Here is a 15,005-nt window from a genome sequence, read left to right on the forward strand (position 1 = left end):
GCACTCCAGCCTGGGTGACAGAGCAAGACTCTGACTCAAAAAAAAAAAAAAAAAAAAAAAAAAAAAAGAAATCCATACGGAAGACACATCAAAATGACATTGCAGAGCCAGCCAGGCATGATACAATGGTCAGAGCTGGGGATCCTGACTTTGCTCAGCGACAGTGGTACAGTTCAATGCAATGGTGGCAGGGATATGCTTCCAGCAGAGCAGCAGTAGGGGTGGGCACTGGGAGCTTCCTGATCTTTGGGCAGCATCCTCTTCTCTTTGGCTCATCCAGCCTTCCTGACATTACTATAGCCAACCCCTTCCACCAAATCCCTTTTTGCTTAAAATATCTGGAGTTATTTCTGTTTTTTTTTTTTTTTAAGTGAATGCTGACTGACTGGAATACTATAAAAAAGAAACATTCCCAAAATAAGGAGTTAATTGGATATTAAAAACATGAAATCAGAAATAAAAAATTCAATTGAAAGATTAGAAAAGAATGTTGATGAAATCACCCTGAAAGTAGGGAAAAACAAAATAAAAAAATAAAACAGGGGCGTGGTGGTGAGCATCTATAGTTCAAGACACTTGGGAGGGCGAGGTGGGAGGATTGCTTGAGCCCAGGAGTTTGAGGCTGCAACGAGCTATGATTGCTCCACTGCATCCCAGCCTGGGTGACAGAGCGAGACCCCCCTTTCTCTCAAAAATAAATATGGCCAGGCCTGGTGGCTCACACCTGTAATCCCAGCACTCTGGGAGACTGAGTCAAGCAGATTGCTTGAGTTCAGGAGTTCGAAACCAGCTTAGGCAACACGGCAAAGCCTTGCCCCTACAAAAAATAAAATTAAATTAAAAATTTAAAAATAATAATAAAAGAATACATAAAACCAAAACCGAGCCAGGTACAGTGGCTCACGCCTGTAATCCCAACACTTTGGGAGGCCGAGGCGGGTGGATCACGAGGTCAGGAGTTCGAGACCAGCCTGGCCAACATGGTGAAACCCCACCTCTACTAAAAATACAAAAATTAGCTGGGCGTGGTGGCGTGGGCCTGTAATCCCAGCTACTTGGGAGACTGAAGCAGGAGAATTGCTTGAACCCGGGAGGCAGAGGTTCCAGTGAGCCAAGATCACGCCACTGCACTCCAGCTGGGCGACAGAGCAAGACTCCATCTGGGAAAAACAAAACACAAAAAACCCAACAACATCATAAGTGCTCAAAATTTATAGTAAACTGTAACAATATCATGATGTAAACCACTTATTCTCATGTTATCATATAAATATTATGTGGTGCTGAGAGCCCGCATCCTGCCTGGCATTTGAATGTGATGTACATGTATTGCAGCAGTATATCGGTTAATACAATTTCAAGAGAGCTGAGAAGTGTCAGTTTAAAGAAAACTAGAGGAAGATTATACTCTTCTAACTAATGACACTGACAAGAACATTAAATATATTTGTGGCTAGATAAGCTTTATTCAAATGCCTGCATAAAAATAAGCTGATGTTAAACAGGAAGAGATTTTTCCAAAGGCTTAAAATTTATTAAACAGGCTGGGTGTCGTGGCTCATGCCTGTAATCCCAGCACTTTGGGAGGCCGAGGCGGACAGATCACTTGAGGTCAGGAGTTCAAGACCAGCCTGGCCAACATGGTGAAACCCTGTCTCTACAAAAATACAAAAATTAGCCAGGCATGATGGTGGATGCCTGTAATCCCAGCTACTAAGGAGGCTGAGACAGGAGAATCGTTTGAACCCAGGCGGCGGTGCTCGCAGTGAGCTGAGATTGCGCTACTGCACTCCAGCCTGGGCGACAGAGAGAGACTCCGTCTCAGGAAAAAAAAAATTATTAAACAGTAGAACTTGGTGCATCTCTTTAATCTGTCTCTGAACTCAGTTGACTGACACATCATTATTAGTAGTCTGCCCTCACTAATCATTTTCACCACATACAGATCTTTGGGTGACACTTCCCATGTCTCTGGAAATCTTTTAAATTGCTTTCAGTTACAACAGAAGGGCAAGGTTTTCATCTGGTCATACTCTACTCCACCAGAGGCAAAACCACCTCCCTTAATTATCTTGTTTAAATTGTGGCTGTTTGCAAACAAATAAAGAACTTATTGTTAACACATAAAAAGTACAGTATAAATCTCTATGCTGTAACAGTAAGTCCATTTTCATTAAATAATTATTTTGATTTTTATTATCTCTCTACAAAGAAACTACAAAAATACCTGTAAAAGCATCGAAAGGTACTTTAAAATCCTGAACTGATATGATACATCTTCTATGATTTACAAGAGTAAAATGTTAAATTCTCCAAGTTAGAATTTCTGAATTGATTTTGACAGGAATTTACTAGAAGGAACCAGAACATCAAAGCTTACAGATTTTCTATTCATCCCCAATTAAGTTTCTGAAAAGCTACACATCTGTTGACAAGCACAGTCCACTCAGTTACTTGATGCTGCCACTAATGGTGAGGCTACTCTGAAGGGCAGAGGTCTATATGCTGGAAATGCCCAGCCTTCCAGGCAACTGCTCAAAGTGGTCTTATTTTTTCCCTTATGTGTAAAATAAAAGTACAAATGTACAGATGGTAAAAAATGTAAATATTACAGAAAGAGCTAAAATAATAAGTACATATCCTTTTCTCCCATACCACAGCAAATCTGATGTTTTCAAAACCCTCAAATAGTCACATGAGTAACTCACAAACTAAAGTCAACCTTGGAGTCTCTTTATCTGAAAATTATTTTCAGGCCTTTGGAACAGTGTTGATTGTCTCATATATTACCTCTGTTACAGAGGAAAGTCATGCAGTCTACTCCTCAAAAAAAAAAAAATGCTTAAAGCAACGCACACATACTGTTCAGAGACAGCAAAGTCCAGACAGCATCGCAGAATCCATTGGATCTAGTCATGGCTCTGGAGAGTCCTCGGTATCATCCCTGAAATTAAGGAAGCACACTTACTAACAAGCCATTTTCAAAAGTAAGAAAACTTTCTCTTAATCAAAAAAGAGAAAGTTTTTATTGGAAAGTTTTCTCTTTTATCAGAAAGTTTATTAGAAAGTTTTCTCTTAATCCAAATGAGGTCATCTGATTCTTGTAATTTCAACACTTTGGGAGGCCAAGGCAGGAGCTGCAGTGAGCCACGATGGCACCACTGATGACAGAGACCCTGTCTTATAAAAATAAAACAACAATAACAACCAAAAGAAATTGGGGTCATCTGGTCATTATTTAATAGAAAGATATCTTTTATCTAACATTGTACAAAAGGGCACAAACCACACAGTCCCAGGCAGTCAAAACTAGATCAAACCTTTACTGGAGAACAAAGGGAAGGCGAGGTGGCAAGCACTATGGATGGAGAAAGGAAATTCCTTGAGAAATTCCAGCCCCAGTCCTGTGAAAGAGGATGAGCTTACCCCCTGGCTGAGCAGGAAAGACTGACAGAAACACTGGGTGCAGGAGCTCAGCCGAGTCCCTCCTCAAGGCCCCGGATCCTCCTGGCCAGTTGCACATCCTTTGGGAAGAGAGTAACTCGGCCGGCATGTAAGGTGAGGAGATAGGCATCCTCAAAGAGATGAACTAGAAATGCTTCTGCTGCCTGGAGACAGAAAGAGAAAAAGATGGACACAGATGATGAGCCATGGGCTGCTTTTTCTTGGAGACCTGCTAAACTTAATTTCTGAGGGCTCAAAGGATTGTAGGAAACTGTTCACGAATGAGACTGAACTTTGCTAGGGAATTCTGCTGTCACCACACAGAATCCAGCCTCCAAACCCTCAGGGGTTACCTCGTTGTTCTTTTCAAGAGGTCAGATTCAGCATGTGACACTCCAGTCAGCATTGGAGAATTCTAGGCTGCCTCTTTCTCCCACTCAGCCCTCACCCAATTGTGCCTTGGTGCCTTCTTACCTCTTGTAGGGCCAATAGGGCCTGGGCTTGCCAATTGAAGTCCACACCACGTGTGAATTTAACACATATTTCTCTTGCCTGTGAAGGAGTGGGGAAGGGGAGGAGTAGGAGTAGGGAGTAACAGAAGAGAGATTCAAGGGACAATGATGCTCTCCATGAGTTCCAGTGAATCCTCCTTTCCATTATTTTTTCCTGGCCCTTAATCTTAGGACCCAATTAGGAGCAGGTGTTGACTCCTGGGAGCTTAGGAACTGGCGGATCTCTTACTGGTGATGGGGAAATCACCAGTAATTGGGTGATGGGAGGCAATCTCCCAGGATAGGAAAAGGGATCTAAGGTGGACAAACGAGAGAGTTCCTATTTATACAGTCAAAAACTACAGTTTTAAAAAGGTAGTAGGGGTTAGAAATCAATTCCATAAAAAATTATAAGGTGCTCTTGGAGGGCTCATGTTTTCAGAAAAGATTCCCCTACCAGGTTACAGAAGAGGTCCCTTGGCTATTTAGTTAAGAGACAATAGGGTCCCTAATACCTGGAAAAATTTTAAAAAAGGAGGGTGGCATAGGGGTTGGTGGGAAGCTCCCAGAGCTCACCAGGCGGCTGAAGGGGAGCTTCCTTATCAAGAGGTGTGTGCTCTTCTGAAGCTTTCGAATCTCCTTTAGCCAACCTTGTCTCCGCCAACCGTGTTGACGGGAGGAAGCGCCTGAGCAAAAGAAAGGTAAAGTTCAATGGAAAATAGGTGGTGCCTCGTAGCTTGGCTGAGTCAGGTAAGCTGTCAAATCGCTAGACTGTATCTATGTGCCTACACTCCACAGAGCAGGGATTTTTGTCTGTTTTATTAGGTTGCTGCAAAAGTCATTGCAGTTATGGCAAAAACCACAATTACTTTTGCACCAACCTGATATATAGTCATTTTGCTGCTATCTTCAGCAACTAGAAAATGGCAGATAGGTGCTAAATAAATATTTGTTAAATGAATGAGTGAATGATCCTCTGCGGTTGATTTTAAATGCTAACTCTTCCATGAAGCCTTTCCCGAATCCTGATCCTTCCAAACAGATGGGTGACCGCCCTCCTCTGGGCTTTGCAGGACTTTGTACAAGTCTTAGATCTTTCCTACCTAGATTGGAAGCTCAGTTATTTTGTTTTTAGATTTTTTGTTGGTTTGTTTTTTTACAGCTGGAAAGAATCTGAGAGACTAGTACAATTCCCTTGTCTTGATCATCCTGAGGCCCAGTGAGGTGAAGATGGTTGGCCAGCCCTCATTAGTGGCCAAGCTGAGACCTGTGTAAGGAGTGGCCTAACTCAGTGTCAGTGTCAGGCACCTGGGCTGTGGAGACAGAGCCTTTGGCTCAAATCCTGGTTCCAACAAGAACAAAAAAGAAAATAATTTTAAAAACATTCCCAAAAGTAGAAATCAAAAAAGCCAAATTCTCTAATTGGAAATTAAAAATTCATGAAGCAAAAACCAGTTTCTTCTAACTAACCCTGTGTTGAAGAGGAAACTTAATTGAAATTAGACTATTTAGAAATGAATAACAATAAAAAGCCCATATCCCAAAACTTATGAGACACAGCCAAAATAGTACTAGAGGAAAATGCGTAGCCTAAAAATGTTCCTATTAGAAAACAAGAACACTAAAAGGTATCTGAGCTAAGCAGTCAAATTAAGTATTAGAGAGTTATTAAAGTAAACCAAAACAAGACAGAACAAAAGAAATATTAGATAATAAGTTAGTGAAAATGAAAGTTAAAGAAAAAAAAACACAGTTGTTCCATAATTACAACCAAGGATCAAGATGAGTGAACCTCTGATAAGTTGAACAAACAAATAAAATACAAAAATAACATTTTGAAGGATAAAATTGTTTCAGAAATGTTATTCAGGATCCAGCCAAGAAAAGAGACTCTACACCAAGTTCAATAGAAGGCATTTAATACAATAAACTAATCACAAAGTGTTAGAAGAGCTGCAAGAGCAAGTAGGGTAGGTGAGACAATCCAGATATGGCCTGTGCCAGGCAGCCAGCAGAGGAGACCATCCCTGGGTGAGGCTAGAGAACATAGGCCAATGAAACAGGGCAGTGTCCAGGAGACTGATGACATTTAAAACAGTGAAGACCCATACCCAGGAGACAACTACTGACACCTCCCTCCCTCCCCACCACCAGTTGGCAATCCAGTCACTGGAGGCAGTCTTTAATAAACAGACATAGGGCTGGGTGCAGTGGCTCACACCTGTAATCCCAGCACTTTGGGAGGCTGAGGTGGGTCAATCACCTGAGGTCAGGAGTTTGAGACCAGCCTGATGAACATGGAGAAACCCATCTCTACTAAAATTACAAAAATTAGCCAGGCATGGTGGCGGGCACCTGTAATCCCAGCTACTTGGGAGGCTGAGGCAGGAGAATTGCTTGAACCCAGGAGATGGAGGTTGCAGTGAGCCGAGCTTGCACCATTGTACTCCAGCCTGGGCAACAAGAGTGAGACTCTGTCTCAAACAAAAATAAATAAATAAATAAATAAAATAAACAAGACATAGCGTTCACAGAAAATGTGAAGATGAACACAACTAAAGATCACCCAACAATTTAAGAAGGCCAATACCATGAAAGAAAGGAACCAAACTCAACAAACAAAATAACCAATACCAGAGGAAATTGAGTTAATAGAGAAAAGAGATAGAAACTTTGAGAGAAAAATGGATAATAACCTCAGAGAGGTAACAGAGATATGAAACCATGACCCAAGAACAAGTGGTTATGAAAAGTAACCAATTAGAGAGATCATGGAAAAGAACTGGGATCAAAAATTTAGTAGTTGGGTCTTGAAATGCCAACATGAGGAGATGGAATTTAACCCTAATGTAATAGGAAGCCAGGGAAGAGTTTTATGCAGGATAGAGATGTGGAAGTTCATTCCAGCTACTGTGTAAGGAAAGAAGTAGAAAGGGACAGAGTGGAAGTGGAGTGGCAGCTGATTAGGAGGCTCTCACAGTTGCTCTTGAGAGCTGCTGGTAGCTTGGACTAGGCTAGTGGGAGCAGAGATGGTGAAAATGGAGTGATTAAGGATGCAGTTTGGAAGTAGAATTATCTGGACCTGCATTTGTATTGGAAATGGGGGTCTTCCAGGCTTGTGGTTTGAACAGCTTGGTGAGTAGTTGTGCCATTTACTGAAATGGGGAAACTGAGGATGAAGAGGCTGGAGGGGAGTAACCAAAAGTTCAGTTTTGGGTGTGTTAAGTTTAACATAACCAAGAGCCTTCAGGTAGAAAGGCAGTTAAATATAGGTATCTGGGGTCAGAGGAGAGATCCAAGTATACATAAATTTGAGAGCTGTCAATGTATGCGTGGGATTTAGAGCCACGGAGATGAGACCATCTAGGGAGGGGGTAGAAAGGAAAAGGATGTCAAGGAAGTCCAACATCAAGGAGCCGAGGGAGGCAGCACAGGCAGTAGAGAACACTAAGCAGAACTGCCAGAGTGCACAGTGGCATGGAAGCCAAGGGAACAGAACGCTTCAAGGAGAAAGAGGCCCACTGCATCAAATACTTCTGAGACACAGTAAGAACACAGACCCGCCTACTGGATTTGGCACTACAAAAGGTGCTAGTGACCCTGACAGGGGTAGTTCAAGCAGATTAGAAGTGGGGGTAGTGGTTGTGGGGAGTCAGATTGGAGTGAGTTGTAGGGTCACTAGGAAGGGAGGAATCAGACGCAATGTATGTGGACCTAACAAGTCTGGCTATTTTAAAAGGAGAGCTATGAAGGGAAGTAGAGAGAAATGGGAGGTATAGGGAAGTGAGAATGTGGGGTCAAGGAAACACTCCTGCCCTTTCTCTTAAGATCGTAAATACGGCCCGGCTAATCCTGGCACTCTGGGAGGCCAAGGTGGGCGGATCACTTGAGGTTGGCAGTTGGAGACCAGCCTGACCAACATGGTGAAACCCCGTCTCTACTAAAAATACAAAATTAGCCGGATGTGGTGATGCATGCCTGTAATCCTAGCTACTCAGGAGGCTGAGGCAGGAGAATCGCTTGAACCCGGGAGGTGGAGGTTGCAGTGAGCCGAGATCATGCCGTTGCTCTCCCGTCTGGGCAACAAGAGGGAAACTCCGTCTCAAAAACAAAAACAAAAACAAAAACAAAAACAAAACAAAACAAAACAAAAGATCATAAATACTAGAGCACATGTGCCAATGCCAGTGTGAAGTGTCTGGATTTATCTAAGCACAGGTAGAAAGCTCCTTTGTAGGTGAAAGAAGGATATGACCAAGACCCCATGTAGAAGGAAGGGCTTTGATAGGAAGGGGGACACCTAGTCAAGGCCATTATTGGCTAAGAGTGAGTGGGGGGAATGGAGCTGTAGGAAGTAGAGGAGGGAGAAAAAGGTATGAAATAGTCATGGGGAGAATGGAAAAGCAAGAATTTCAGACAAACGCCAGGCACGATGGCTGTTTTTTTTTGTTTTGTAGAGACAAAACAATTTGTCTCTATAAAAAAGGTTTAAAAATAGTCAAGCATGGTGGTGCACGCCTGTCAGGCTGAAGCAGGAGGACTGCATGAGCCCAGGAGGTCAAGGCTGCAATGAGCCAAGATAGCACCACTGCACTACAGCCTGGACGACAAGAGTGAGACTCTGTCTCTAAAATTGAAGAAAGAGGCCGGGCGCGGTGGCTCACGCTTGTAATCCCAGCACTTTGGGAGGCCGAGGCGGTCGGATCGCGAGGTCAGGAGATCGAGACCACGGTGAAACCCCGTCTCTACTAAAAATACAAAAAATTAGCCGGGCGTGGTGGCGGGCGCCTGTAGTCCCAGCTACTCGGAGAGGCTGAGGCAGGAGAATGGCGTGAACCCGGGAGGCGGAGCTTGCAGTGAGCTGAGATCGCGCCACTGCACTCCAGCCTGGGTGACAGAGCGAGACTCCGTCTCAAAAATAAATAAATAAATAAATAAAATAAAAATAAAAAAAATAAAATTGAAGAAAGAATACCAGACAAAGGTGGTAGGACTGCCAAGAAGTGTTGACTGCCCATTTGAGATAAACCTTCCATTTAACCAGGAGTAGAAGGATGCTTCTACCTTGGAAAGCAACAGCAAACATTATACTTAATATTCCTGTTAAAATTACAAACAAGACAAAGATGGCCAAAACACCACTCTTAGTGAGTCTCAGGGCCTTACTAATACCATACAATAATAAATAAAATGTGTGGAAACGAAAATGGAAGATTCAAAAGTTATTTGCAGATGACATAATAGTCTACTTAAAAATTCCAACCGAAGCAACTAAAAAAGACTAGGATGAATGAGAATTCAGCAAGTTGGCTGGAAGCAAAGGTTAAATGCTCGTGTTTTGGGAAAGAAAAAAAATCCCATTCGCAACAGCAACATCTAGAAACAACCTACTCCGGCCTAGGCAACATGGCAAAATCCCATCTCTACTAAAAATACAAAAAATTAGCCGGCATGGTGGCATATGCCTGTAGTCCCAGCTACTTGGGAGGCTGAGATGGGAGAAGCACCTGAGCCTGGGAAGTTGAGGCTGCAGTGAACCCTCGTGGCATCACTGCACTCCAACCTGGGCGAGGGTCTCAAAAAAACACAAAAAACCAAAAAGCTTATAGGCACAGTGGCTCATGCCTGTAATCCCAGCACTTTGGGAGGCCCAGGCAGGAGGATCACTTGAGGCCAGGAGTTTGAGACCAGCCTGGGTAACATAGGGAGACCCAGTCTCTACAAAAAACAATGAAACAAAGAAACTACAATACACTTCCCATCTTCCTCATAGCTACTTAGCAAGAGTTAAGAGATAAGTAAAGCAGCTGTTGCCACCGTGTAGCATACAGGCATCTGCCTCCTCCTGCCCTTGGGTCTCCCATCCACCAGCTCACCATACAGGCAATGAAGACACAGACTTCGGCCCCTTTCCCCGGACACAAGCTCTGGAAGGCAACAGAGTGAGCAGTGCAGAGGGCCTCGGTTCAAGGCCTAACAGCCTCTCCCGGAAGGAAAAAAAAAACCTGAAAGACACCTCCTAAGAGGACTCCTGTTTGAAATCGTCACCGAAAGCAGTCAATACTTTTGCAATTTAAAAATGCACAAAAGTATTGGAAGTGCACAGAGGATTGGAAATCCCGTGTCCGCCAGAACAACAAGTTGTGTGACTCTGCTCAAGCTCTCTGGCCTGTGCCTCGGCTTTCTCATTAGCTGTAAAATGGGCACGATATGAAGCTGAAGATAACGCACGAACAGCGGGAGGCAATGCCTGGTTGGCAGTGGGCGGTGGGCGCTGGATAACCACTAGTCCTAACAAGAAGACGGCGTTAGGAGCCAAGTGGCTACGCCGGTCCCTTCCCGCTTTCGGAACCGCCTGCTCCAGTCCCTCACAGGGCTGGCACCGCCCGTGCCCGGAGCGGATGCCGGACGGCGGAACCGCGTCGTCCCCCAGCAGGGAAGGCCACGGGATCGGGACTCGGGAGAACCGGGCTCCGCCTGCGAGCCTCGGTTTTCTCCTCTACGAGATGGGGCCGCGGCCGGTTACCTAAGGAGGGGCCCCGCCGGGAGGGGCCGGGGGTCGGGCTCGGGCTGCGCCTCCTCGGGGCCTCGGGCTTGCGGATCCGGCGGCGCGGGCCCATGGCACGCCGCGGAGGGTGCTGGTGCCAGGCCCCACGGCTCCTGCTCGGGCTGCCTGGTCCGGGAGCGAAAGGCTGGCTTCTGGGGAGCCCAGAGAACGCTGGGCCGCGAGCCTCACAGGAGCCGGTGCTTGGCCGCAGTCCGCGCCGCTCTAGTTCAAATCTTTCGCCCCGCCCACTTCACGGCCGGCGTTTTTTAAAACACGAATCCAGCGACTCCCAGTGGCTGACTCTGGAACGCCCCTTACGTAGAGCGACTGCAGGTAGGGCCAATGAGAGCATGCACCGAGAAACAAATAGCGGCGGTGATAGGAGGATAGGGGAGACTGACGGTAAAATCAACCAATAGACGCCTAAAGAAGAGGTGGCGGGAAATTCTCCTGCCCCCTGCTTGCCAATCTGGTTGCTGGTCTTTGAGGGACCGTACTGACATCCTCAGGTGCCCTCCAGTCAAAACACCGAAGCTCAGTTTGGAACGTGGATGGTGTGTTTGTAGAACGTGCTTTTCTAGACAAGTCGCTTTCCTCAAACATTTTATGCTTTGCCCTAGCAACGCAGAGATGGTTTTTAAAGATGAGGAAACAGACCCATAGAGAATGTGACAACCCCATGTCGTATCTGCGACCCTTCCAGGAACTATCCACAGATACACTCAGAAGCCAGTTCAACTGCAGGAACTTTGCTGACGCTTGGGGTCGCGGGGACGGCGGGATCGGCGGGGCTTTGAGGATGAGTTCCGGGCAGGGCAGGCCTCGGCACTATAGCAACGCAATCGTCCCAGAAAAATGATCTCTTCCCTTTGTTGGGGATAATAAAAATTCAAGTCATGTCCCGGCATGTAGAGTAAGGGGAATTTTAATTTTCTAAATTTTATTTCTTACATTTTCTAAATGTTCTACAGTGAACATGTACTGTAATCAGGAAAAATGTTAGTTATAAAATTTAGTGATTTCATGGAACCCTTGTGCATTGCTGGTGGGAGTGTAAAATGCTGCGGCTGCTGTGAAAAATAGTATTGGTGGTTCCTCAAAAAATCAAAAATAGAATTACCAGATGATCCAGTAATTCCACTTCTGGATAAATATCCAAAAGAATTTAAATATAGCCAGGGACTTGAACAGATATTCTCACACCCATGTTGATAGCGGCATTCTTCACAACAGCCCGAAGGCAGAAACAGCCTGAATGCCCACCAACAGATGAATGGATAAACAAAATGGGGTGTAAACCACAATGTTATTCAGCCTTTAAAAGGAAGGGAATTCCCACACCTGCTGCAACACAGATGAACCTTGAGGACGTTATGCTAAGTGAAATAAGGCAGTCCACCAAGGTACAAATGCTGGGCCGGGGTGCTGTGGCTCACGCCTCTAATCCCAGCGCTTTGGGAGACCAAGTTGTTCGGAACCCCTGAGTTCGAGTTCGAGTTCGCGTCCAACCTGGCCAACATGGCGAAACCCCATCTTGCCGAGAGTGGTAGCTCACGCCTGTAATCCCAGGACTCTGGGAGGCCGAGGCGGGCGGATCACCCGAGGTCAGGAGTTCAAGACCAGCATGGCCAACATGGCGATACCCCGTCTCTACTAAAAATACAAAAATTAGCCAGGTGTTGTGGCGCACGCCTGTAATCCCAGCTACTCAGGAGGCTGAGGCAGAATTGCTTGAACCCGAAAGGTGGAGGTTGCAGTGAGCCGAGATCATGCCACAGCACTCCAGCCTAGGCAACAAGAGTGAGACTCTGTCTCAAAGAAAAAAAAAAAAAAAAAAAGAGAGAGAAGGAGAGGGAGGAGAAGGAAGAAAGAAGAAACCCCACCTCTACCAAAGATACACACACAAAAAAATTAGCCCGGGCGTGGAGGTGTATGCCTGTCGCCCCAGCTACTCAGGAGGCTGAGGTGGGAGGATTGCTGGTCCAGGAGGTTGAGGCTGAACTGAGCCATGATTGTGCCACTGCACTCCAGCCTGGGCGACAGAGTGGGACCTGTCTCAAAAAAAAAAGGACAACGCCGGGTGTGGTGGCTCATGCCTGTATAATCCCAGCACTTTGGGAGGCCGAGGCCAGCGGATCATGAGGTCAGGAGATTGAGACCATCCTCGCTAACATGGTGAAAACCCGCTTCTACTAAAAATACAAAAAATTAGCCGGGTGTGGTGGCACGCGCCTGTAGTCCCAGCTACTGGGGAGGCTGAGGCAGGAGAATTGCTTGAACCTGGGAGGGGAGGGTTGCGGTGAGCTGAGATTGTGCCACTACACTCCAGCCTGGACAACAGAGCAAGACTCTGTCTCCAAAAATTAAAAAAAAAAAGGGCAAATACTGTATGAGGTACCTGGAATAATCGAACTCATACAGAAAGTAAAATGGTGGTTGCCAGCGAGTAGGGGAGGAATGGGGAATTAGTATTTAATAGGTGGAGAGTTTTAGTTTGAGAAGATGAAAAATTCTGGATATGGATGGTGGTGATGGTTGCACAACACTGTGAATGTGCTTAATGCCACTGAACTGTACACTTAAAACTGGTTAAAATGGTAAATTCTATGTTGTGTGTGTGTGTGTGTGTGTATATGTATATTCCCCCCAACAGGGTCTTGCACTATTGTCTAGGCTGGAGTATAGTGGTGCAATCACAGCTAACTGCAGCCTTGAACTGCTGGACTCATGCAATCCTCCCACTTCAGCCTCCTGAGTAGCTGGGACTAACAGGAATGTACCATCACACTTGGCTAATTTTTTTTTTTTTTTTGAGATGGAGTCTCACTTTGTCACCAGCCTGGAGTACAGTGGTGCAACCTCCACTCACTGCAACCTCCGCCTCCCGGGTTCAAGCGATTCCCCTGCCTCAGCCTCCCAAGTAGCTAGTACTACAGGCGTGTGCCACCACGCCCGGCTAATTTTTTTTTTGCGTATTTTAGTAGAGACAGGGTTTCACCAAGTTGGCTGGGATGGTCTTGATCTCCTGACCTCGTGATCCACCCACCTTGGCCTCCCAAAGTGCTGGGATTACAGGCATGAGCCACCACGCCCTGCCACTTGGCTAATCTTTTAAAAAACATTTTGTACTGCCCTGGTAACTCTAGCTTATCATATAGCCCTTATTATATAGTCATGTATATATAATAAAGGCATTATATAGTTCCCATGCTTAACAATGGGGATATCCTCTGCGAAATGTGTTAGACGATTTTGTCATTGTGCAATCATAAAGCACAAAAATCATTGTGCACTTACACAAACCTAGATGGTATAGTGTATTACACACCTTGGCTATATGGTATAGCCTATTGCTCCTAGGCTACAAACCTGTGCAGCATGTTCCTGTACTGAATACTGTAGGCAACTGTAACGCAATGGTATTTGTGTATCAAACATATCTAACCTAGAAAAGGTACAGTAAAAAAAAAAAGTACAAAAAATGGGCTGGGTACACTGGCTCACCCCTGTAATCCTAACATTTTGGAAGGCCAAGGCAGGAGCATTGTTTGAGCCCAGTAGTTTGAGATCAGTCTGGGCAATGTGGTGAGACCCCATCTCCGCAGAAAATAAAAAAAAGTAGCTGGGCATGGTGGTGCATGCCTGTAGTGCCAGCTACTCGGGAGGCTGAGGCAGGAGGATCGCTTGAGCCCAGGGGTCTAAGGCTACAGTGAGATAGCATCATGCCACTGCACCCCAGTGACAACAACAGAGCAAAACTCTGTCTCTAAAAAGAAAAATTTTCCTTCTTCAGTAATAAATTAACCTTAGCTTAATGTACCATTTTAACTTTATAAGCTTTTTAACTGTAAAATCTGACTCTGTTAAACAAACACTTAGCTTAAAACACACTGTGCAAGTATACAAAAACATTTTTTCTTTATATCTTTATTCTTAAGCTTTTTTTTCTTTTTTGAGACTGAGTCTCACTGTCATGCAGGCTGGAGTGCGGCGGCATGATCTTGGCTCACTGCAAACTCCGCCTCCTGGGTTCAAGCGATTCTCCTGCCTCAGCCTCCCGAGTAGCTGAGATTACAGGCTTGTGTCACCATGCCCAGCTAATTCTTGTATGTTTAGTAGAGACAGGGTTTCGCTATGCTGGCCAGGATGGTCTCGAACTTCTGACCTCAGGTGACCCGCCCACCTCGGCCTCCCAAAGTGCTGGGATTACAGGCCTGAGTCACCATGCCTGCCCTCTGGCTGCAGTATCTGTGGCAGAATGGGACAGGCAAGGACTGAGAACCAGGACATCTGACTTTTGCCTGTAACTGGCTGTGTGACCCTTGGGAGGTTCCTTCTGCTTTTTGGGTTTCTTCATTAGAACAATGAATGGAAGACTAGGCAATTGGTATGCTTTTCAAACATTAGATTTTCCACACCAATATTCTAGAGGCTAGCTCCAGACACCCTCTTGTGCCCCTTCTCTTTCATGAAAAATGTCCAATACTGCTGATATAGTTTGGATGTGTCCCCACCCAAATCTC

At 45.3% G+C, this 15,005-nt stretch overlaps 1 protein-coding gene across 3 annotated transcripts; it reads right to left on the minus strand.

The window, feature by feature from the left end:
* Positions 1–1,442: 1,442 nt before the first annotated feature.
* On the minus strand, positions 1,443–10,757 carry CENPA (centromere protein A). 3 transcript variants are annotated; one of them, XM_055254015.2, is made up of 5 exons: positions 10,462–10,757; positions 4,512–4,621; positions 3,919–3,996; positions 3,427–3,608; positions 1,443–2,944 (listed from the first exon to the last, which is right to left on the minus strand). In XM_055254015.2, exons 1-4 carry the CDS (start codon positions 10,553–10,555, stop codon positions 3,474–3,476), a joined length of 417 nt encoding a protein of 138 aa, XP_055109990.1. In that variant the 5' UTR covers positions 10,556–10,757; the 3' UTR covers positions 1,443–2,944; positions 3,427–3,473. The 3 variants fall into 3 exon arrangements, with proteins under 3 accessions (XP_055109990.1, XP_055109992.1, XP_063480031.1); XM_055254017.2 differs by lacking the exon at positions 3,919–3,996 and having other exon boundaries at positions 10,462–10,730; XM_063623961.1 differs by having other exon boundaries at positions 1,443–3,608; positions 10,462–10,730.
* Between the last annotated feature and the right edge of the window lie 4,248 nt (positions 10,758–15,005).

This window comes from Symphalangus syndactylus, chromosome 18 (genome assembly GCF_028878055.3).
Source record: "Symphalangus syndactylus isolate Jambi chromosome 18, NHGRI_mSymSyn1-v2.1_pri, whole genome shotgun sequence".
Taxonomy (NCBI): Eukaryota; Metazoa; Chordata; class Mammalia; order Primates; family Hylobatidae; genus Symphalangus; species Symphalangus syndactylus.

What these genes read in the sequence shown, in the direction of transcription:
- CENPA (XM_055254015.2), bottom strand. Translation starts at nt 10,555, where the DNA reads ATGGGCCCGCGCCGCCGGATCCGCAAGCCCGAGGCCCCGAGGAGGCGC. An exon ending in CCGGCGGGGCCCCTCCTTAG is followed by an intron (nt 4,622 to 10,461) that starts GTAACCGGCCGC and finishes TCTTTTGCTCAG; the next exon opens with GCGCTTCCTCCCGTCAACAC. An exon ending in AGCTCCCCTTCAGCCGCCTG is followed by an intron (nt 3,997 to 4,511) that starts GTGAGCTCTGGG and finishes ACTCCTTCACAG; the next exon opens with GCAAGAGAAATATGTGTTAA.